This window comes from Molothrus aeneus, chromosome 3, assembly GCF_037042795.1.
Source record: "Molothrus aeneus isolate 106 chromosome 3, BPBGC_Maene_1.0, whole genome shotgun sequence".
Lineage (NCBI taxonomy): Eukaryota > Metazoa > Chordata > Aves > Passeriformes > Icteridae > Molothrus > Molothrus aeneus.
In genome coordinates, this window is record NC_089648.1 from 69,919,176 (window position 1) to 69,944,162 (window position 24,987).

The 24,987-nt window shown below is 44.0% G+C and overlaps 1 protein-coding gene across 1 annotated transcript in view; it reads right to left on the reverse strand.

The window, feature by feature from the left end:
- Positions 1 to 422: 422 nt before the first annotated feature.
- Positions 423 to 24,987, reverse strand: part of LOC136554032 (protein eva-1 homolog C-like) — a 202,808-nt gene continuing 178,243 nt past the window's right edge. The window contains exons 6-8 of the mRNA XM_066545826.1: positions 12,582 to 12,746; positions 8,649 to 8,840; positions 423 to 1,586 (exon numbers count right to left, since the gene is read on the reverse strand). Coding sequence (XP_066401923.1) covers positions 1,216 to 1,586; positions 8,649 to 8,840; positions 12,582 to 12,746 — 728 coding nt within the window. The 3' untranslated portion in view covers positions 423 to 1,215. The remainder of the gene's footprint in view (positions 1,587 to 8,648; positions 8,841 to 12,581; positions 12,747 to 24,987) is intronic.

Consider the following 24,987-nt stretch of genomic DNA (forward strand, 5'->3'; position numbering starts at 1 on the left):
AAAAAAGGTGCTGCCAGTTCCCCGCATGCAGAAAACATCAGCCTTGATTGCTTGCAGAGGTGTGCCACTCTTCCAGAGTTCTCCCTCAAGCAACACCTATGCCAAAAGTGAGGATGCAAATTCAATTGTATTGAAGGAAACCAGAGTTTATTTAGCATTTATTACCCATTTTGTTGTCAGACATGGCTTCTTCTGTGTTGGTTTTCCTCTGGTAAACACAGAATTTTTTTAAATTTTATTTTTTTAATAAAATATATAAAACATTGTGCATTGCTATCCATAGGAAAACTGTAGTTTAACAACAACAACAACAACAAAAAAGAATAAGGCACATTCCTGTGCAGCATCTTCAAATATATATATATATATATTTAAAACAAAAAGAAAATCTTTTTCAACCTCTTTGAGGTTGTTAACTTCTTACTAGTGACTGACACATCTCTTATATTACCAGAATTTCACTGTTGGAGATGGGTTGGGTTGTGTTTGACAGGGGCCAGCAGGGAGAGCAGACTCAAAAAAATAATAGGATTTTATCCCTGAGGTGTCAGTAAAAAAATTAACTGTTCCCATTGAAAAGGAAGATGAAAAGACAGCCATAAATAACTGAACACGCTATGGCAAACATCCAAGCACCGAGATGATTTCACGATGGAAGAATCCCCCTCCCTCCCATCCCCCAGTACTTAACAAGTCCTATTTGCTGTTGGGTTGTAATTAGGTTAATCTCATGGCTTCTGAAGTCACAAGACAATCGGTCAGGATGCACCTCCCCCAAATCATCTTTCCAGAGTTGTCATTTTGTTCACAATTCTCCCCAGTCCTCAGGAAAGGGAAACCAAAAAATCCTAAATGAAGACCAGATCCTGGAGAGCCTCCTTGTCCAGCCAAGAAAGGAGCACTCACACCAGGATGTGCCCAATGCCACATCCCACACGGGAGAGCTGCCATTGTCTCCTCCCTTCCTGCTGCTCGGAAATGAAGTTGGCAAGTTGGCACTCACTTCTTTGAAACCAGAAAGTGTCCAGGAAGAGGGGTGATACCAACATGTCAGGGAGAGATCTGGGGAATCATCACGGCTGTCCATCCACGCACTCCAGGTGGCACACCTGATGGGAAAAGGGGAGATGTCTGTGTTGTATTGTCCCCTCCCTCTCCTCCCCGAGGTGTGGGGCAGCCCCGGGGAGCAGGGCAGGAGCACGGAGCCCCCATGGCTCAGTAGTAGCGGTTGAGGCTCCTGGTGCCGGGAATGTCGGGCTGCCCGTTCATCCAGATCTCGCGGATGATGCGCTCCCGCTCCTCCAGCCGCTGCGCCCGCTCCAGCTCCTCCGCCGAGGTGAACACGTTCATGTTCAAAGTCCTCTCGAACCTGCGGTGCCTGCGGGCGGACAGGTCCGACGTGGTGTCCGAGTCGTCGTCACTGTCGCTGCTGTCGCTGTCGCTCTCCCGCTCCCGGGGAGGTTTTTTGGAGGAGGAGCGCTTGCAGTCCGTCCGGCAGGACACCCGGAGCACCAGGGCCAGCAGGGTCAGCACGAGTCCAATGCACACTCCGGACACGAAATACAGCGCAGCCCGCTCGGGGTTTTCTGCAGGGAGAAGGGAAATGATGGAGGAAAAGAACCCTTTAAAGAGCAGAACACACGCGGCCCCTCCGTGCACACACCACAACACTTTCTGGAGGGGCCGAGTTTCCAATGGCCGCTTTTACTTCCATGCCCTCCTCTCTCCTCCCCCCAGGGCAATCAGGAATTTAAACCCTGGATTTGCTGCCAAGGCATTTGCCCACATGGAGAATGTGGGTTTGCTGCAGTTGTGTTTTGGAGTTGTCTGGAAAGGAAGGGAGCAGCCCCCAGAATTAAATCTGATTCCCACAGGGTTGCTGCACAGCCAGCTGCCGGTAAGTGCATCTTACTGTCGCATCCTCTGCCTGCACACCAGGCATAAGGATGATTGCAAAACTTTATGTGCCCTGTGCTGTGGCCCAGCTGAAATGGAAGGCTTGGCAGCATGGCAAAAATGCACATTATTTATTCATAGACTTCATTTGCTTATCTAAGGCAAGAGTGCTGGCTCCCTGCCCAGACCACCAAAATATCTACCTGTGCTCCACAGGCAGAACTGGAGTCAGTGCACCAACAGGATGAGTCCTGCACAACCACATTTCTGAGGTGATATAATGAGACTCCAAAGGATCCACAATGCCTTTCAAACTAGGTCATCTTGTTTATGTACCACCTCCTTAATTTTTTTTTAGCTTTTTTTTTGGTTCATGGGACTACTTAGATGTGTAATTATGATAAATGGTGTTACTGCCATTCCCCTGGGCTGAATCATCCTAGTTTATTGGTGCACTAAATGAGTAAAGGTGAACTGAGCAGAAGTGTCAAGGCCAGCTCTACTCTGCAGTGTCTGCTGAGTCTCTTGAGCTCAAGGATGGAGTCAGTTCCTCAGATGAGTTTTACTCCCTTGAACCCAGAGATGGATCTGTAACAGCTTCTGCCAGCTGAGACCCTGACATTTGACCCCAAAAGATCTCTGTAGCTAAAAGGCTTCACTTCTCTGCACTGTGCTTTTAGAAGTGCCCTTTCCAGCCAATCTCCTAAAGCAAAGTTTGTCAAAGGTGAACTGGAAACTATTTGGAGATGTTCAAAACTCGAGGGAAAGACCCTGCTCTAATTTCAAAGCTGGCTCTAAATTAGAAGTTAGCCATGCTCTGACCAGGGGATTGGACCTGGTGACCTGCAGAGGCCTCTTCCAATCTAAATTATTCTTTGACTACATGGTCAGAGCCCAAACACTGGCTTGTGCTGTTCTAAGCAGCCTGTAGTTCCGGGCCTGTAGGTGCTCATGGAGCAGTTAAAGAGATTAAATGCCTTTGTGCTCTTCACTTCTCTTCCAAATGAATCTCAGAGGTGACTGATGAGCCAAAGTGGAAGAAGATGTCAAGACAGTCTGAAAATTGGCTAATAAATCATTAGACTGATCCAAGAGTGGTTGGTGTGGATGACATGGGGAAAAAATCAGGCTGAAGACAGGACAAAGAAAGATAAGGAAAGTGCAGCAGATAAGTCAAAAAAAAAAGAAAAGGGTGGACCAGCCTCCTGCAAACTTAGCTGTAATGCAAAGAACAAGCAGGACACTGAACTGAATGTGCCAGTGGGCCCATGACAGAGGGTTAGAACTGATGGCCTTCAGGTCTTCAGATGGTCTGTAAGGTATCTTCCAACCAAATATTCTACAAAATGCAGCAGTAGTTGGAAGGTCAAGTAAGACCAAAGCCACAGGCTTTAAACTAAGATATTTTGACAAAAGCAAGACAGCAAAATTCCAAAGGTAAAAAAGATAGTAGAGCAGGCATGGAGAATGTGCCAATGGCCCTTGCAGCAGCCTGGCTGAGTGGAATCCTGCCTCCATTGGAAGCAATGGCTACTCTGAATGCAAGGGTCAAGACTCAAATTAAAACTGCAGCCTCCTTTGTGCAGTAGGAGGAAAAAGCAAAAGATGCTGCTGTCCATCCAGTCCTATGTAAACAGTAAAGAAAAAAAAAAAACAGGAAAAGCAGAGTCCCTACCTGATAACACTTTTACCTCTATGTGCAATTTAACTGAGGACAGTAATCACCCAGCTCCCCTTGCGGGCAGCCCTAAGAAGGGCTCTGGGACCACCTGGATCATGGGAGTGTGAGCAAATGAGCAGAACTGGGGTGTTTGTCCTGGAAGGCACTGGGTGCAGTCTGCCTTGGCTCTGCCTGGCTGAGAGGATGCCATGAGCACTTCCCTGAGCACCAGTCCTGCACACACATGGGCTTGATTTGGTTGCATTAGTTCCACTGCTCACTCCTTTAGAGCAACTCATTAAAAAAACATAGATTGGAGCCTGAGACACAGACACATGTGGATTCTCTGCCCCCAATTTTGCCCTTGTCTTGCCTTTCCTTTTTCCTCCACACTCCTTTTTTCATGCTACTGTATCCAGTACATGAGCAATTTTACCTCCATTGCTCCTTATGCAACCATTTTTCTTCCCCTGCCTGTGCTCGTCCGTTCAGCCCTTCACGCAGTGCAAGAGCTGTAATCGAACTTTTGGGCTCCAGTGGCATTTATGAGCTCCTACAGCTACTCTGTCAACATCTGAGACACTGAGTGGACTTTCTCACAGAGATGTAACCCTGTGTTCAGCTGCAGTCTTGACATTTATCGTACATACAATCCACTTGCACAGCAGCATCTCTTTTTTTTTTTTTTTTTCACAGCAGAAAGAGCAACTTAAGCTAAAAACCACAGGCTCTGCTTTTTCTCACTTAAAGTAGCCAAGTCAGCAATAGCCTAGCTTTGGGGGTTTGATGGCTGATTGGTGATTTTGAGACAAATGGATGCTCAGCAGCTTCCAAAAGCTTGAAGGTGGCTCAGATTCATCACATCAACAGCGAAACTTCTCAAAACACTCATTATACTGGGAAAAAAGTTCTTTTAATGTGTATTGGCATGAGTATCAGGAGTTAGCACAATTTTGATATGCATTCTTGTGTGCTTATGTGTGTTTACACTCATTAAAACATAGATTTTGACCACTGAAGCTTTTTCTTCCAATGCTGTAGATGACATCTCCCAGCTTCTAGCAGAACCCAGTTTCTGCCAATCTCTTTGGCTGGGGCTACATTTTTCCTTCCTTGTATTTCTCTCTCTGGAGTGGAAGGATTGATAAAAATGTCACTGATTTAACCCTAAAATTAGTCCATGCAGACAAAAGATATATGCTCTACATAACCCTCTACACAAAAGCCACTATTTTCTAGGTACTCAAACTGGACAAAAAATTAAAAACACATTTTATTTTATTTTTCCAACCAAACCAGCATCAATTATGGAGCTTGTTTCCTGAGGTCTAGCAATCTGCTGGGAGCATCAGCCCAGACTGCCATTAATTCCCCAGGAAATGCCCCAGGCCAAGGCTGTTATTGCTATTATAATAAATTGTTTCAATAAATAAAAAACAATCTAGGCATTAACACTGCTGGCTTCCTGTAATGGCTTCATGCATTCTGTGGGGAGGAAAATTTCAGAGGGCCCCCAGTAAAAGGTTCAGCACTAAGCATGGCCAGACAAACAGTAGGAGCAATATCTTCTAGGGAATTTGCAGTCAGCCCCACAGGCTGCTGAAATCCCCTGACAGAACAGAGGAAGCTCTCCAGGAGCCCCTTATTAATAAGGCTCAGGCCAACCAGTCTAAAATTTGGAATGATCTCCCCTGGGCTGTATTTTGGAAGGCCCTTGTTAATAACTTGGCGGCAAAGCTTTGCTTATGAAAGAAGAATAAAACAGGAATTTGTGGAGGTCTCCCTCCAACTGCTTCATCCTAAATGTAGTGTCAAAAACTGGATAAGTCTCCTGTCCAAAAGGAGGCACTGGAAGAGCTCTGATACATTTTGAATGTTTAATATTTATATAATCATGAGGGACATTTCTGGTCTGGATAGTCTGTGACTGCAAGGGCAGTTCCAGCTGTCACTGAGACTGGTGAAGACTTTCCAAACATTCAGGAACAGGACCACAACAAATTACATGTCTGAGGTTTGTAGGCAGAGATAGCCTCTAATTAAAAACCTAATTTTATAAAGAAAATCAGCTTTCAAATAAAGAGTGTCTCTGAGTCTTTTGCAAGACTAAGCTCTAAATAATATTTATCTGTTGGATCAGCTACTAATTTCATTCCTCATTGACATTATTCACACTTTCTCCCTGTTTCTGAAGAAATAGGTTCTGGAATTTGTGATGAGACTGACACCTAACCGGCTCTGATACTTAACCATGACAGCTGCAAATCAGGACTCTTTTGCTTCCTGCTGTGATTTTTACTATTCAGCTGTCCATAGGAAGATTCCCAGCTCTTATGTGGGAATATCAGTCCAAAAGATGGTGGAAATGAGCACAGAGGCTTTTGCTAATACTGGCACTTCTCTGTGCACTGTAAGATTCTGCATGTGTGAGTGACTGAGTCTGCACACTCTTCACCTGCAGCTGCCCACCCAAAAACTGCCATTTTGTGCACAAAATTTGAACACCGTTGAGCACAGAAGGGATTCCACTATTTGTGGATGCTCTCCCCAGGCTAAAAAACACCCTGCTGCCAGGAGAGAGGAAAGGCAATAGAGAGGATCATCCTTTCAAGCCTGCACTTTACCCATGAAATAGCAAAAACCCACAGCTTCATTTCCCTGCAGTGGATCTGAGAGTACCCACCACCCTCTGCCCCAAGAGAAAAAGCACTTTTTTATATTGCCCCTGCCTATTTACAATTTTCTTTTGCAAACTCCTATTCTGAGACAGCTCATCAGCACAGGAAAGCCCTGAATGCAGCACTTTCAGTCTGCAGAGAGCACCTGAGGGATGTTGTCAGTGTCATGGAACAGAGCAGCTCTTGCACTGCTGTTTCTCTTTGGCACCAGACTGTGGTCAGGAGCAGTGGGAAGATGTGTGACCCAGAACCAGCCCTCCCTGGCTGCTCAATACCTTGACTTTCCTGAGCCACTATAATGGATCTTCTATGGACATCAGCTGTGGCTTGAGCTGCCTTCAGGGCCCCAAACTCAGGGAGGCACAAAAAAAAAAAAAAAATTCAACTGCTTTGCTGTTCAAAAAATGCATTATGAAGAGGGATGGCTTAGCAGTGCTCTAGTTTTATGTAAATTATATTTGTGTCTTGTGACACAGTTTGTCTTTGAAGTCATAAGCCAAAACATCTCCATACTCACATATAACGAAATAAATCATGACAAATCCATCATTTCAACTAAAAGCAGAGGCTAAATTACATGCAGCAGATAAAGATGGTTTAGGACATCTGCTGTTTCAATCCACGGGTCAGTCATCAAATATTTTTATAATAAATAACAAACTGGACATATATGTCACTGAGACTGAAACCCATCTAACAGCCATGGTGAGGAACATGGGAACCAGCTGATCCTTAAGGGCTCTTCCAACTAAAACATTCTATGGTTCCATGATACATATTGGAAAACATAAGTCCTGAACTCAGCATATGAAACCAAAGTCTTGAGATCTGAGTTTACCTATTTGACATCCAGTGGATGTGAACACCACGCAAGGAAACCATGCGAAGACAGGGCAGACAAATCCCAGAGCAACAGGACAGTTAAAGCTGTTTGTGCTGCAGTAAAATCTGGAGGCTCCTGCCAAGGCTGACACCTTGTGACAGGGATGAATCAACACTTTGTGCCCCAAAACCAACATAGAGTCCAAGACCTCTGCTATGGTCAGTGGAAGCAAAGTCCATGGAGCATTGTCAGCAGCCCTGAATCACAGTTCCAAATATCCTGGACCATTAATCCTACAGCTTTCTCTGCCCATTACTGTTCAGATGGGGAACACAATATTAACAGCATTTTGTTTTATAGTAGGGATAGGAAGGTAGGTATTCTCATGTTAAAACTGGTAGCTGTAGGTAAGGGGGAAGAAGTGGGATAGACAGAAGACTCCTTTAAAGCCTGTTTGTTTAACTTTTCCTTGGAGATACCCATGCAAGAAAACAAATCTATCCTACTCAGCTATCTTCTGTGAAGAACTCTACTAATTCCATTTAATCTGCCTGACTCTGAGGGCTGTCATGAAAAAATGCATCCTGATGACAGCACTGGATGTGTAGAAGAGCAGAAATTTGTATAACCTTTCATGGTCCTTTTAGAAGAATCCTTTACTAAATAATATGCAGAAACACTCTCATTAATCTATTCAGTGGTTCCAAAGTGCAAAGCCCAAGTTAGCTGCTTCAAATCCAAATACTTGGATTAGCAGCATGGGGGCATCTCAGCAAGAGCAAGAGCATGGCAGCAAGAATGCACACTGTTTAATGAATTAGCAAGACTGAATGAGCTGGCAGACATGAAAAAGCAGCTCACAAATTCTGGAGATTTAGTTAATATGGCCTTGAACACTTCCAGGAATGGGGCAGCCACAACCTCTCTGGGCCACCTGTGCCAGTGTCTCACCATCCTCACAGTAAAGAATTTCTTTCTAATATCTAATCTAAACCCATTCTCTTTCAGTTTAAAGGCATTCCCCCTGGTTCTGTCACTTTTCATTCACCTTTTAACTTGAATTTTTTTGAAGACTGCTCCCCCGTTACTTGAAAGATACACGTGGGTGAAAGATAAACTGTGATCCAAGGAAATCTCACTCTAAAGTAGATTTAAATGTACAATTAAGTAGACTCTCAAGTTACTTCATCTTCACACTTCTACTGAAGATAAGCCAAATTCTCTTAAGCAGTGTAAAGATTTGAGTGCTGCTTATTTTCCAAATTACAGGACAACAAACTTGCCTCCCTAATGAGCCAGGCTTTGATCTCCAAGAAAATGAAGCATTAGGAATAATACCACATGTAAGATTACATTGTGTTTAACTGCAGATGAGAGCAGAGCCAGTGGAAAGCAGTGCACAATAAACTCAGTTATATACTGCCTGCTAGAGCTGCCCCGGTCAGGCCTTCCAAGGGAGAATTCGCTGAGAGAAGAATGAAATACACAAACAGTTCAGAGAGGCAGATTTATCCCCGGGTACCTGTGAAAGGAGGGTCTACAAAAAGCTTGCAGGAGCTCAGGGAGGTGTGAGGCACCAGGCAAACAGTACCTGTGATGAAGGCATAGGCTGCCAGGATGTTGCTGAGCAGGGCCATCTCTGTGCCGACGCCCACGGGCTCCATGCTGCTGCTGCTGCTGCTGCTGCTGCTGGGCCCCGGCGGTTCTGTCTCATCCACAGGGAGCAGGAGTGGAGTGTTGTCTACAGGGTAGAAAGTGGCTGACCTCCCCTTCTTCTTCTCTGCTTTGACACAGAAAGGGAATGAGGAATGAGGAATGTAGAACGTGACCCAGCCCGACCTCGCTTTATCCCCAGGTCAGCATCTGTGTTCAGAAATTTGGAGCTGCTCGACAGGGAGCCACCCAAATTTGCCCCTTTTTGGGGGGTAACTAAACCTTCTCAAGCAGCTTCAGCTGAGCACATACCTCCTCTGCATCCAGGCATCATCATCTCTCCCCCATCTCCTGCTCTTTCATGTCACCGCTTAAACACACCCACCTATGCTACAGCAAATATATAATCAGGTTTCTTTTCTCTTATGTAAATCAAAGGAGCTTTTATCAACAGTGGGTTCAGCTAAGCTTGTAAGGATGACTGGAAAACACAGGCAGGGCCCACAACCCTCTGCTGGTGTGGTGCTGTAGTGATCCATCCACAGCTGGCAAACAGACGTGCTTTCTCTCCAACCTTGGTGGGGAAGGGCAGACCTGAGTTTATGACTTCCTTCAGAAGCCTGCTCGTATTGTGTTTCACCCAGACACCATTTCCGCTCTGGAGAGGTGAGTGAACATGGGTTAATGATTTGATTTTATTTGTTGAGGACTAGAGCTAAGGAGGCAGTTCATTCCAGGAGGCTCAAAGAGACCCTTTCAGACCTTATCAGCTCGCTGTTGAGGGCTCCCCACACCTTGATCTGCAGGAAGACACCCCCACTACTCACAGAAGAGTAATTGTTTTCAACACAGGAAAAAGTCAATGCACAGGATCCAGTTCCATCATCCATGTGAGTTTTTAACTGTAGCTATTATAGATTTCCAGGCTCCCTTCTCTGGGTGTCTAGCTCTGGCCAAAAGCAAGCACCACTCTGTAAAATCACAGACTTGCACCTGGCTTCTGCTTATCTGCAGGTATTAAATTCAGGACACTGCCAGCTCCATCTCCAATGATGCCATCAGTGCCATGCAGCAAAGGCATTCTGTCAGGAGTGGTGATGTGAGATGGTCTCTGTTCCTTGGCTGCTTGATCCATCTCCTTTCCCTGCAAACCCAGCAGAGTGAGACATCACCTTCAGCTTCCTGCTGTGGGTGCCAGGAAGCAGCTCAGCCCAAGGAAGCAGTAACAGAAAGTGAGGGGTGTCAAAGAGAACAGGTAATACTGGATGGAGAGGGACTGAGGGCAGGAATGTGTGTGCAGTGATGCCAACTCCTGATCTGCCTGGAGGAGAACCAGCGGGGATGGATGTCCAGGTGTCACTGTGAGGGATCAGCCCCAAGGAATGTGGGCACAGCTGCACCTCTGCCACTGCATAGCTGCATGGCCTTGGGAAAGCCAAATGTTCAAGGTTACCACGGTGTTAATGACTAGACTCCAAGCAAAATGTTTAAACATGAGTGCTTGGGTGTCATATCCCAAAGAGTAAGATATCCCAAAAGCCTCTTGCTTTAGGAGAATAGAGGTTACTGCAGACCCCTTGTGCAAAATGGACACAGAAGGTCCAAGGGCACATTTGGCAGGAAATCAATAGCAACATTTCACAATATTTTTTAGTTCAGAATTTTTTAAAATTCACATTAACATGCCCTCTAATATCTCCTTTATCCTCCCTGTCTGGTAAATCTGCCTGTACAAGTGTTCGAATTTTTCCCTACTGCTGTTCCAAGGAAATCCAGAGATGCATGGTAAATATTTAACTTCCAAAAACTGAACCTAAAACTTGGATATTTCAGAGCATCTCAAGTAGCACCATGGATCTAAACTAAGGCAAGAGAATCCTGCTATTAGTTGATGGATAGCAGAGAGTCATTCAGCTCTCCCCACAGCAAACACTTGAAGCTCAATGTATTTGCTCATACAAAAACATCTAAGACACCCCAGGGTCAGGAGGACATCCATGCAGAGTTGGTAGGTATGAGAAGGGATAGAGGGGAAATGCCCACCCTTCTAGAAGCCAGATGAACACCCCAGGTGATCACAAATGACACATTTGTATGGGGGTAACTGAATCCTGCCCGAGATGTCTCTGACTGAGGTCTGGCTCTGAGCTAGTTAATGTAAGATCCCTTCACAATTGAGGAAAATGAAGGGCACCACCAGGAAATAATCTCATCCATATTTCCTATGTCAGAGGGACACCACTCTGTTCGGTGTGGAGCAGCCCTTGTAAACCATGTGCCACAGCAGTGTCTTCAGGAGGCAGAGTAAGGGATAACTCCTCTCGAGATGTGAGGTATAAGAAGAATCCCTTTTTTTTTTTTTCTCCTAACTTGTCAAATGAACAGATGCAATCAAACATGTTTTTAAATTAATAGTGGCCTGCATACCCTGAACTCCAGCAAAGAGCACCACAAAACCACAGAACTGCACAGAACTGGTTTTATCATTGGCAGGATTGTACAAGCACAGACACAGAAGGCAGAAAATGACTGGACTTATGCAGGAAGGAAAAAACAAACGCACACAATTTCTCAAGGGCCATGTGTTACTACACTATGGGGTTCCCTGGTCTGCCATTCCTTTAAGGATCATACTAAAAGATATTCCCTTTCCTCCCTGCTGGCTTTGGAGACTTTTCAATGCCTAATCAGCTCACTACTACTGGTTTTCTCCTTACCACCCTTTCTTAGCTGTTGCCAGTTACCTGAATGATTTCTCTGTGAGTTTACACCAAAGCTGAACAAAATTCTTTCAGCCAGCAGTAAATTTGCCCAACACCACAGTATAAGCACAGGAGAGGTTATTCATGATACCAGGGCTGATGTTAGCAAATAGTTTTAACAAAAGAAATAAAACAGGAAGGGAGATTACAGAAATTTTCAAGTATTTTGTTATTTTTGAAACATTCTTCTAGGTTTTAATTTCAAAATGACATCTTTGTTTGAAAAGTGGTGCATATTTTGAAAGTGAATGAATAAACTATGTGAAAACTAAACAAAAGGTGTCATTAGTACAAGTTAAAATGTTTAGATGAGTGAAATGAGTTCAGGATATTTTTCCTTGCTTAAAAGAATCTCCAGGATCACAATATTTATTTGGAGCTAACTTAAAACTCTTTTCCTTGACAGTTTTTCAGTAAGACCTCCAAACTGACAAACCTGTTATTGCCAGTTCTTGTTTATTTTTGAATTGACTATCCAAGCTGTAGATTAACTTTGCCAGAAGTGTAGACAAAGACAAGCTCTGCCCATACCCACCCTCAAGCTGAATCTCTGGGAGCACAGACTGGGATTTTCAGTAGTGTCATAAACCATCTCCTGCATATTGGGAAACAACACAAAACCACAGAGGAATCCAACACGTGCTCACCTGTTCTTTTCCTTTATTCATACACCACCCCTTCCTCCTACTCACCTATCCCTAGAGATGGCTAAGATCTGACTTCATTCATATCTTTTCACTTTGCATTTTATGAAAATAGCATTGTGTTTCAAAGCTCAGTTGAAAACTTCTCTGTCCCATGAGGCAGATCTACTGTCTCTTCCCTGTTGTTTTTTTTTTTTTTCCTTTGCCACTAAACAGGTCTGGAAAGTATTTCTGTGATGAGTTTGAACAGGCATGGCCATGACTGCTATCCCAAGAAACCCAGTGTTTCTTGAACAGTTTCACTTCAGCCCATTGCTGGTCACACCTTGAAGGTGTCACAACCCATTCTGACTGTGACATGGATGGGATTTAGGAGCAATACAGAAATCCAGAAAAGAGGAGATGGGAAGAAACAGTTAACACAACACCCTTAGGTTTGGCCAACATGACAATGGTCACAGCTACCTGGGAGAGCTGGCTCTATGTTGGAAGGAGAGACATCCGAAAGGAGCACACCGTCCTCTATAACATTGGGGTCAAACACTCTTGGCTGCAGTGGAAAATGTGACTTCTGATGCCCTTGTTGATTGGTTGGTCCTGCCTGAGTTTCATGCAGAAGCTTCTTGGGAACTGAAAGAGAGGAGCAAGAAGAGCACAGTTGTTAGAGTGAGTTATTTCAGCTGGTCAGAATAAGAATTGTCACGTCATGCTACAGGCTCAGCTGATAGTTAATTATACCACATGCAGCCCAAACAGACACTGATTTTCCACTATGATGAATGCTCTCCAAATGACAGCACAGAGACATTCAATGAGAGAATGCTGGAAACCATAAAGCAATTAAGATACAGTTTATTTACAATTAAGCCTTGAGACTAGGCTAAGGATCAGATTCAGATGTTCTATTTAGACACTCATCTCAGAAACTGAAACAGAGGTTAGTAAGCCAGGCTTTGGCCTCAGTTCTAGGTTTCAAAGCACTCCAGTTAGAGCTCTCTGCTCCTACCATGACAGCAGGCTGGACAGGATGCCCTATAGCAATGGGAGCTATAGCTATGCCTGAAATCCTGCCTCTCTCAGCCATCAAGCTGCTGGATCAAGACTGAACATCAGAAGTTTTTGTCCACTTCAGATTCACAAAACTGAACTCTAGAGGACGCTGTTCATGTAAAATCATAAAGCTTAAACAATCCACCACAAAAATAAGTTCCTGCTGTAAGAAACCCTCCCCACTCTGTGAGATCCAAAATACACTGTTTCCCCTTGAGTTGTAGGCTGTAAGATGGGAAAGGCCCATTCCCACCATCCCAAGGAACATGAAGACTCAGCTAACCCCTACTGCTCTCTGTTTTGTCAGCCACAGCATGAGCAATATGCAGGTGGAATGATGCATTAATATTTGACAGATTTTTTGGACATCTCTGGTCTCTTCTTTGGACCAAAGCATGCCCTAATAACAGGAGTGTTTTCTCCTCCTTACTGGCCAGTTCTTCAGCTGTATAACCAGGTAAAGAAATCAAAGCTGGTGTAGCTATCTCAGTGTACACCCACTGAAGGTGAATCCACACAGTGAATTCACTAATTTCCCCTGTAGGGACAAAGAATGGAGCTGAACCAGTTCTCTTCCTCAGCCACAGCCAACACCTCAGGCTATTTCAGAGCAAAGTGCTTCTCCATACAAAGAGAAGAAATATGTATACAGGTCATTCTCTTCAGAAAGTAGAGGAATTGAGTGACGAAAGACAAAAATAAATTAAAATTTCCGCAGGAGAAAGATTTATTTTTCCTGTCAGTGACTATACATTAATGCCTAGCAGACAACCAAGACTTTAGGGTTCTTTAGACACAGACTGTTGAGCACTAGGCACAAGTTCAGAAGACTCACATGAGCTTCAAGAGAAGATTTCTAGGATGCCCATTTCCCCTTTCTCCAAGTCTAAGGCCACCTTCCTCTCTCATTTCAAGCAGGCTTCCCCCTCTTAGTGCCTCAGTTTCCCGAGGGCTCCACTTGGGATCATGCTATCTCTCATCTCCACCCTCACAGGGGCGTGAAGAAATACAATTAAAAATGCAAAGCACTTTGAGATGCTTGGCAGAAGCTTGAAGGAGAACTTGGAAAGAGGGAAACTCTGGATCAGAAAGGAAATTCCTGCCTGCCCCCTGCAGCTAATCAGCTGCCAGACTGGAACAGGAGATTTAATCGCATCCATTAAATTTGCCTGCATCACCCACCACATTACTGGTGGGTGAAGTGATCCAACCACTTTGTTTACATTATGTTTGACTTACTGTCTTTGCTGAGGCAAAGAAAATTGTAACTAGATTTACAGACTGACCTCCTGTATTAGGCTGCCAGGACATCAGCACTGAAGGTCTTGCATTATTTAAGAGTCATGCTAGGTCAAGAAACACACAGAAAACCCCTCAGCTTCTGAATATCAAAGAGCTGGCACAGAGGTTTCTAGTGAAACCTGAACTGGCAACAGTTGGAAGGCAGCAAAAAAACACATCCCCTGGTAGGAACCAGACAGGAATGAGGGGGATACCTGTGCCAGGGAAATATCAGAAAGTCTGGAGAGGGGGTGAGTAGAACAGAGATTATCCTGCAAACCACAACCAGGGAGAACTGCAGCTCTGGGTGATGAATTTGAGGCATCCAAAAGGAGGCAGAGCGCATAGGGCTCAGCACCCTCCAAAAATAAAGAGTCCTATTGCTGTATCTCAGACTCAGGACGTGATAAGTATTTAAAAGACACAGGACATTTTCCTTTATAAACTTTTCACCCAAACTACATCCCAAAAACCTGTTGATAGGCATCCAGTGAAGAAAATGAAGCAAAAAGCTTTCATGTTTCAGACTTACTCTTCTTCATAAATATCTCTTTTACCTCTCAGCATTCACAACCATCTCCAGGGCACAAGACAGGCTGGATGAACCTGCATCTTTCATAGAAAAAGTGACACTACCCAACACTTAAACATTTGAGTGAAGCAGGGGAAAGAAACACCATCATCTCTGGGTGCTCCTAAGCACGCCCAGAGAACTGAGATATGGTTTTTCCATCTTGGCATCTGTGCCACCACCACCTGAATGCTACCTACAGGACCAGGGGAGGAGCCAGGTAAAGCAAACTATTGCAAAATCAGTCAGCAACTGGTCAACAGTATCCCAAGGAAGAGCAGAGATGGAGAAGTATTCAAGGAGAAGCATTGATAGAGAGTATTATTGTCACAGCACCTTATGGAGTAGGGCTGTGCTGTTACCTCTTTGGGGTGGCTGAGGACATAAGAACACTATCAGGTAGTCATTTGGTGCCTTACAACAGAGGTGGCTGTGAGATTCCCAAAAGCAGGCACGTGCTTAACACCTGTGACTAGCACACACTTTGGTACTTTGGAAAATTCCAAGAGGTGCTTTTCTTCACATCGGCAAGTAAATACCTTTAAAACTCTGGAAGCAACTTAGAGCAGCACAGGATGTCTACAGCACACAAACTTGGATTTTTCCACTTCAAGGGATCATTTTTCTCTGTGGACTCCATGAACATCTCGAGTACACTTTGCCAGGAAAGGCCCATCTTTGCAATGAGTACACAGAGAGATAGCACGCAGCAATTCTGCTCTTTTTCTAGTTTATATGATGCTCAGCCGATACACAGCTTTCTTTTGATTTAGAAAGACTGTGAAATGGAAAGCATTTCTCAAGTGTAAAATACCTCACAATTTCCAGTTAGCTCCTGTGTGGCAGCCAACTCCACAAGTAAGATTAAACATCTGGTTCCTTTGAAATGCCCTCCTTAAATTCTCCGGAGAGGAGTGCATCTGACACAAAGCATGGCATGAGTTGAAGAAAAGTGTCAAGGAAAGTTATTTATTATTAAAACCATCAGAAAAGAAGTACCAAGGATTTTAGTCTTATCTCAATATTAAGCACAGAAATCCTGGCAGGGAAGGGTTGGCACTTGTCCTGCTCCATGCAATCGAGCAGAGAAGTTAAAGCAACTCAGTCAGTAGAATGAGTGATGGATCAAGAGGGGAAGAAACAGCTTCAATAAAAGTGTTCACACACCTCATAGTCAGGAACCCTGCACTTAAAAATGCACATGAGAAATGAGCTTGGATCATCTGCAAGAGAGGAGATGAGTCGCTCTGGGGACCTCTAAGGACTTTCAGTCTCTCAGGGGGTAGTAGTCAGTGTTGAAATGTGGGTATTTATCCATATTATAAAACTCTATAGCAACTTGGGCTGAGCATCTGAGAAGCACAGGCAGAGCTGTAACTTTTTAGATGGCAAGCCTTGCTCAGCCACGCACCCTGGGGTTCAACTCAAACATCGCCACATAGATTCCATGCCAGCCAGGACTTGATCTGGAGACAAAGTGTCACCATCTTTGTGACACTCCTTGAAGGTACCTGCAGAAGTTGGTTCTAGGTTATAAATCTGCAATTCTTTTGGATCAGCAGGTTCATTCCTCTTCCATTACGGGTTTTCAAGTCTTTACATAACCCCTCTGTGTCTGCTTTAAAAGCAATCCCAGCTCCCACTGCTCATCTGTCTGAATCAACATCATGCTAGCAATAATTTATACCAGTTCCCAACCCAAGAGCTGCCTTACCCATTTGCAATGAATTAATGGCACCCATCTCACAATAAAACATCTCCTCTGCTGCCTGGCAGCCTCCCCACACTGCAGAAACAGAGGTGAAGGAAAATCAAAGCCAGAGTGTGCTCTCATGGGCAGAGCAGATCCATCAGAGTCGGCAGGAGCAGCCAGCAGGACAGTGTGAAAAGGCACATGCTGGTGCTGCTGACAGTATCCTTATTTGTACTTGGTGGAGACGCCTTCTGCTGGAATTTTCACACAAGCCGTTGCTTGTGTGGCCAGAAAAGCCAGGGCTAATGAAAAGAAAAAGTTACTGTGTCTACAAGCAGCAACATTCTGAACTGCAGTGCTAAGAGATGGAAAAAGCCAGTCAATACCTCTCCACTGTTCATTAAGGGCAGAGAAACTCAGACTGGTTTGGGTTGGGAGGGACCTTAAAAACCATCTTATTCCAAGTCCCCTCTCCTGGGCAGGGACACCTTCACCAAGCCCAGGTTGTTCCAAGCCTTGTCCAACCTGGCCTTGGACACTTACAGGGATGGGGCAGCCACAGCAACTCTGAGCAACCTGTGCCAGTGCCTCATCACCCTCACAATCAAGAATTTCTTCCTAATACCCAGTCTAAACCTACTCTTTTTCAGTTTAAAGCCATTCCTCCTTGGCCTGTCATTACATGCCCATGTTCCTCCTCAGGTTTCTTGCAGGCCCTCTTCAGGTATGAAAAGACCATAATGAGATAATTTGCTGGGTTTCCTATGTTGATCTCTCTAGTTTTAAACACTCCAGTCCTGGGGGTTCAACCAGTTGCCACAATATATTATTTTCAGAGAAATACTGCTCTTTCTGTGTAATTATTTTCCAGGGTTGCTGAGTGTTTCAATTTAAACACATATATTACTCCCCTAATCCAAACAGTTGATGCTATAGTCCCCATATTTTATGGATGGGGAATTGGCTCAGGGACAAAGTTTTGAAAGTGTTTAAATATCAAAATTATTTGTCCAATCTCACAGAGGGAGTCTGTGCCAAAGAAAGGAAACAAGCTCAGCCTTGCACTGAAACCATTCCCTCTTTTTGCTAATTTGATCATTTGGTGTTTTCTGATGCTTGTTCTGTCCTAAACAGGCTTAAAGACTTCCACTCCCAGGAAGCAATTATCCCCTGACCTCCATCTTCACTGGATATACACATCAGTCAGCTGGAGGGGATCAATGAAAGCTCAGTGTTTAAAACGCACAGACAAGGGGCTTGTCATTTTCCAGTCCTCTGCTCTATATTCTCTTGTGCATTTGCTCTCAAAGCTCAGCATGATTAAAGCAAATCTGCAGGACCTTCAGCAAACTCTCCTGAGCATGCTTGAAGCAGAGTGCAGTTTGAACAAAAACATTACTCCCTCACCAAGGAAAATTACAACCAAGCCTTTTATCTGGGCACGTTGGGGCCAGGAACTGTTGGTTCTCAACATATTTTTAAAATAATAATAATAAAAAAATACTCCTGTGAGTAAACACCCAATATAAACTACTGCATGCTTTTAGAGGTAGCATCTCTGAAGTATTCTTTTTTGAGACTTAAGAATTCACAGAATTCAGCCTGAAATAGGATCATTCATGACTCCAAGTTGTTATAAGAAAGCAATTCCTTAGTACACATGTACATGGCTCTGTCAAACTGCAGAACTAACAGTGGGTTTTATGCAGTAAAACTTAAATTCACTAAGCAGTCTGTCAACAATACCTATTAAAATAATGGATTTTGGCTGTGCCAGACCATAAAGTATCACAGAACAGTCAGAGAGCAAGAAGGAAAAATCCCTTACAAGAGAAGGCTCTGTGCCTGGTGACAACAGTAACACCACCGTGGAGCTGGAAACACAGGGGTGGGAAGATGATAATTTGGTTAACAAAAATAAATTGAGGCACAGCCTACCCCCTTGGTTTTATCCCAAGGGCCTCAGACATGGCCAAGGAACAAGTTGAAACCTTTTCCAGCTATCCATGCTACATCTAGCTCAGGGCCTCACATGGAAAGAAGTTTTGTCTCTTCTCATGATCACATCTGTTTTGTCAGACATCCAAAGCCTACCTTCAAGTCCTGCCCACCACCAGACATCCTGGATTTTTGGTCAGATAGGAGTACAATCACCTGATAGGAGATCATCAGGTCCTGCAGCTCTCAAATGTCTCCATGAGCCTTGGAAAAGGCTGAGCACCCTTGACATCCCCTCTGTACCTTGGCTGCAAAGGTATGTCATACCATCCCATATTTTATTTAGAGTGAAGGTACAATACCATTTAAACAGGAGGTGTAAATTGTCCCAGGAGACACCATGAGACATGAAGGGACTTTCTGCAACAGACCATAAGTCTGAAAGTTGGGATTTGATCAACAAACTGCCAAGAAAAGTGTTCACTATCATAAAAAACACCCCAAACACCAGATCAGAGATTTAACAAATGCAAGTGGTCCAAACCTCAGCTTCCATCTCCTTCAGTTATTTTGAAAAAAAAGTTTTTTTCACTCAGCATGGGTATGGGCTGCAATCCTGAAACTGAATGCAAAGCCTAAGAGCAAGAAGGAGTTCCTCAGCCTGCTGCAGCCGTGTTTCCACTCCATGGTGTTCCAAACCACCAATAACAAGGAAGTGACTCATGCCAATTACAGTAAGGCCACTTCCAAGCACCATGCAGAAAGCAAGGAGACTGACTGGGAAACGAGCTCTGTCACAACCAAAGCCACCTACACCTCCCCGAGCCCGCAGCCTGCACCAGGGCCCTCCCCCCAGACTCTGCCCAAAGCAGGAATCTCTCTGTTCTGCTGGTGATTTGGGAGTGGTGGGAAGTGGTACAAGCTGGGATGTCTAACACAACCCATAAAAACTTTCAGATCACTCTGCCAAGACTCCTCTTGAGACAGCCCAGATGCTTTGCCTTTTACTGTATCTTCTAGCAGCAGCCTGCTAGAGAAGTGTTGTGCAATAAGAATATAAATATAATACAGACCACCCTTTCTCTTGTTTGCCCTCCACAGAAAAGGACATGCTTATCCTTTCCTCATGCAGCTGCAATCAGAGAAGCAATTTCCAAAGTGGAAGCAATTGCAGTCCAGGAACAAAGGCTGTGGAACACAAATTAACTCAATCTCACCACTGCTTCCAGTGAAATCTCTCACAGGTGAAAGGCTCAGTGATGTCAGAGGCTTTGGGAGATGAAGGAGATTTAGGAAACGCTTAACATCCAACTGAGACTCCATGGGGAAGAGACAAACAGGAGCACCATCCCTCCCAGGCTCTCCTCCTCCTGCACAGGGCAACAGATCACTTTTCTCTGACTCCTCTGACTTCTGCCTGCCCAGAAATGCAATAACGTTATTAGAAGATCCAATTCACCTAATCTGGGAACTCAACCCATGCCCTGTAGATACCTAAGGAAGAAGTCCTCCTTAAATAAGCTATGTTCCTAAGCTCCTTGTATCATCAACAGTGAATGGTGGGTGCCTTTGAAAGCCTCCAGGGAAGATTCTGTCTACTTAAATTTAGGAGCCCAATTAGGGATAGTTAATGAATCATAATGTTACCTTTGGATTTATTCTCCTGAGTATATCTGAGTTGAAATCTTACTAACTGCCTCACATCTTTTACTCAGATATTTTTCTGCTATCTTGAACTTTCCAAATCTGAACTTGAAGCTATAAAACACCTTAATTTCTATCCAGTGATGCATGTGCTCGATCTGTCCACAGGCAGTTTTCCTACTGCTTTCACAGCCATGAAAGTCGGTTGTTCTTCTTTCATCATCTGAAATGTAATAACAGAATATGAAGCATCTATTGCCAGCAACTCATAAATCTCCTGCTTGATGTGGCTTTTGGTCTCCAAAGGGCACAGGGGAAAGCATCGCATGCGCCAGTCTGCTCCCTACACGTTCTATTTGGAAAGAAAAATGGATCAAAAGGAAGAAAGCCTTGTAAGAGATACCTGCAGATACAAAGAGTTACTTTCATCTGGTAAATTTCTGCCTGCTCCCAAAGTCAGGAGAGTTCTGAATTTTCACAAGATAACGCATCTTGAGAAGGATGAGACTCAAGCTGATTCTTGTCCAAATTCCAGCATGCTCAGCTACATCCCACCATGGCATCTTGCTGGTAGTACAGCTGCATCTCATCTCCACCAGGCCCAGAAGAATCAGACTAACAAGGAAGTCAGGCTCATTCTGCCAGTCTATTTCCCCTCTTTGGGCTGCATTTGTTACATACTTTCATTGGTACTTTGCAAACCAGCCCTGGCTTTCTTAGGCATTTAGGGAATATTGTTTGTTGGTTTCTTCAGAGAGACTTATTACAAACTGGAATTTTATGCAATGCTCTGAATATATCCACTCCACTTTGGATCAGAGTTACACCAATTTTTGGACTTGGACACACTCCTATTTCTTTTCATCATCTTCACTCATTTTAGTCAAACATTTAACGTTGCAAGACTTTAGCTGAGTTGGTCAGAGCCTGGTGCTAAAAATGCCAAGGTTGTGCCATTCACTTAAGAGCTGGACTTGTTGATCCTTGTGGGTCCCTTCCAACTCAGAGTACGGGGATTCCTCTTATAATACAGAACTGGTTTGACATTTAGGCTATAGGGCTTGGCAGAAATTCTTTTGTGCTGCTTATCTATTTTTCAGGAAATGTGTGGCACAATATGTGGCTCCCAGGAGAACACTGACAGAGCAGTGAGTATTGTGTGTTCAAGTGTGGCTGATCCAGAGTCAGGGTATTGCTCATGTGAGGAATTGCTCACCAGTAAGGGAGAGTCTCTGTACTCAGGATGCCAGCCCTTACCCAAGTGGTTCCAGCCCTGCAAGTTATCAGGAACTAGCTGAGTCACAGCAACCAATTCTGTAAAACCTGGGCCAAAAGACACTCCCTTAAATTTCAGTGAAAGGTGTACACAAATACTGTCAGGGAAAGTGGCCCTTGGAGATCTTCATGACTGTGTACCCAGAAGCAGTGTTTGGGTGAGCATTATGTATCACTGTGAGTCACTTAAATGAGAGCCAGGACAAGAATATCCAAGATAAAGTAGGGAGAAAGGGATGGAGTAAAGGGCCAGAGGTCCTGAAACCCTCTAGAGCTGATGGGAAGCCATGCCAGCCTCCATCAAGCACAGGAGAGGAGCAGCCAGGAAGCAGAACCCAGGCAGGAAAGGAAGGTACCAGGGAAAATAACATCTACAACTACATTGCACTGCCCAAATATTTTAATAAAGAAGCCTCATGCTTCAGCATTTGAGCCAACAATTAGCCTGGTATGATCCAATCGTTATATTCCAAGAATTAGGAATATAATTTGTCCTCCAAGGCTACTGACCAAGATAGATATTTAGGGGATTTTCTGTGCCTGGCTCTGTAGCAATGTCACCCACCCTATAGTCCACTGAGCACTGATGACCTCTGAGACACCAGAAGAGCAATCCAGAAAAGAAACTTAGTTCAAAGAGAAACCACAACCAGCACATGTCTGGAAGTTCCCCCATGTTTTGTCTCAGCGTCTGCTGGCAGGCACAGATTGGAGATTCTTCCATCTGTTCTCCTTGCATAAGTAAATTGTTGGTAATTACGGCAGCACAACTATGCTGTGTACAAAAATATTTTCTTTCTATCTACGTGCTACTAACCCAAAAGTGTGTGCTAGTTCTTTATCAGTTCATCACCTTCTCCTCTCTGCAATCAAACAGTAGAGAACTAAGCAAGGGGCTAGAAGTTTCTCCCAAAAAGAGCAGTGTCTTGATAGCAGGAGATGAGGAATGTCATCAGAAAGCAGCTGGTAACCTCTGCCATTAAAGGCAGTGACTTATTCTGGTCACATGTTTGACTTAGTGTGGCAATTCTCAGGGTCCCATGAAATGCCTAAACTGGAAACCCTGCACAGGGAAAGGTTATCAATTGCATTGGAATAAAGATTAGGAGTGAATAAAACTGTGTAAGGCAGCTACAGGACTAAATACCCTTCAATTATACACAGATGAATGCAGATCAGTATTTACTGAATGAAAACACAGCTTAGTTTGAGACCCAAAACTCAGTGTGGGGATCACTGGCTCCTCAGTGGTTCAGCACTTGGCTTATAGAAACCAGGCTACACTAACAAACTTGAAATCCAAGGATCTGTGAACAAAGTGGCAAAACTGTTTTCAATATAAATCCTTCCATTCGCATGGTTATAACCTGTGAGACATCCCCCTTTGGGGCTGAGATTTCCTGAGCACAGTGGAAAGTTTGAGGAAAAACCCTATAGATGTTTTTTAATTATGAGTATTAAGCCTCCCCTGTTTTTTCAAAGTACATTTACAGGCAGAACCTCTCTGACACACAGCATCAGCTTTAAATAATCTGGCTTGGAGACTGTGAAAAGTTCTTTGCATGGTTTATGTATTTTATTTTATTTATTTTTCTGGTAGAAAAACACGTAGCATGCATCATCTTGCTTCCATGCATAGCCCAAGGGAGCAGTAAGGACTGCAAGCCCAAATCTTACTACAATTGCTACTGTGAGTAACTGCCAGTTTTGTGAAACAGCAAATTACAGTCACTTTCCTGACCCCACATAAAAGCAAATACACACCATGGAAAACAATGCCAGGGTTTTGTTACAGCCCAGTGAGGATGTTCCTGAGCACCTACCCCACGCTCTTATGCAACTTGCCCTGCAGCTACAGTCTGGGAGCACTGGGAAGAAACTGTGGGAATACTCAGTACTGGATTCTTGTGGCAGCTTTCCAGTACTTAATAGTGGGTTGGTTTTTTTTAAGAGAACACAAGGTTTTTTAAAGCTAAGTGTTTGTTTCTATTAGGTTTCATGAAATGTTCAGCAGGGACATTTCTTGCACACCAGTCTGTTCTTTCCCACTCTCCACACATGTTATTAAGATTCATTTATATGAATATCTTAAATGATACCTGGATTCACACCACCTAATTGAAGGTATTTTACTGGGATGGGAGGGGGTTAATTTGTCTCTCCATCAGTTGTTCAGATAGGCTGACTAATCCCTCAGTTTAACCCCTTCTGGTAAATACCTGCATTAGTGCACGTAAAGCTTGGCAAGACTGAGCTGCAAGCTTGCACATTATGTATGAATATACATTCAGGACATTGCTGGGCAAAAAGCTTCTCTCATTTATTCCAAAGTTAACAGAAGTAAACAATCCTGAATCAAATCCTGCCCATCTATTAGTACAGAAATTATTCCAGGACTGCCTGGGTCTCCCTTGAGACCTCTCTAACAGGCTGACAGGTCTCTGAGGACCCTGGCTACCTGCAATACTTGATTTACCAGGTTGCCACTGCAGCCAAGCCCCACGGATCATTCTGGGAAGGTCAGCAACGCTCCTCTGCTGGTGGCCTTTGCTAAGCACTGCCCAGTTTCTGCCTGTTTGGGTAGCAAGGCCCATCCACTGGCATTGCTCCCCTCTCAAAATTACTAAATTCAATCAGTTAAAACACATAAATGGAGACACATCTTATCCTGCCATGTGTTTGAAAGTGTTTCTTATCACATATTCCAAAGGAAATGCAGGTTGCTAACTCAGCCAAGGAACTCCATACTGTGGAACCTCTATTTTTAGGCTTCCTTTTTGGGACTCTTAGAAAAAACATGACTTTAACACATACCTTTGCTGCTAGCAACTTGAACCCAGGGCAGAGCCTTTATCTGGCATGCACTCCGTTTAAGGTGCCACTTCTTTCAAGTGGAATATAATGCTCTGTACTGCAGTATTTGTTCCCTCCACTGGATATCTTGAGCCCACCAACCCTGATATCTCATCATCAGATAAAAGGATTAATCCAGCACAAAGAGGCTGTGAGCACCTTTTGAACAAGTAAACCTTTAACAAACAAATTTCCTGTAGAGGGAGATAGACAGGGATGGTTTATGAGACCCTGTAAACAGCAGAGAAACTCATAAATACAGTTCTTCAAAGTACCTCTGTCCCATGCTGGGATGACCCCACCTCATACCACAGGAGCCACTGCCCATCTCTGTAAAGAGACATGCTGCAGGATTGGCTCAGCTCACAAATTGGAGCTGCCAAAGGAAAACTAATCCCTATCAATGCAACTGCACAGGATAAAATCTACCTCACAACCTGCTTGGGTTACAGTGACAAGATGTTATTAATTGCAATTCCAATAACCATCCACATTACCTAAAATCTGAAGTAATCCACCTTAATTACCTTAACTCTAATAACTGCATGGGATCATAACAGCTAGAG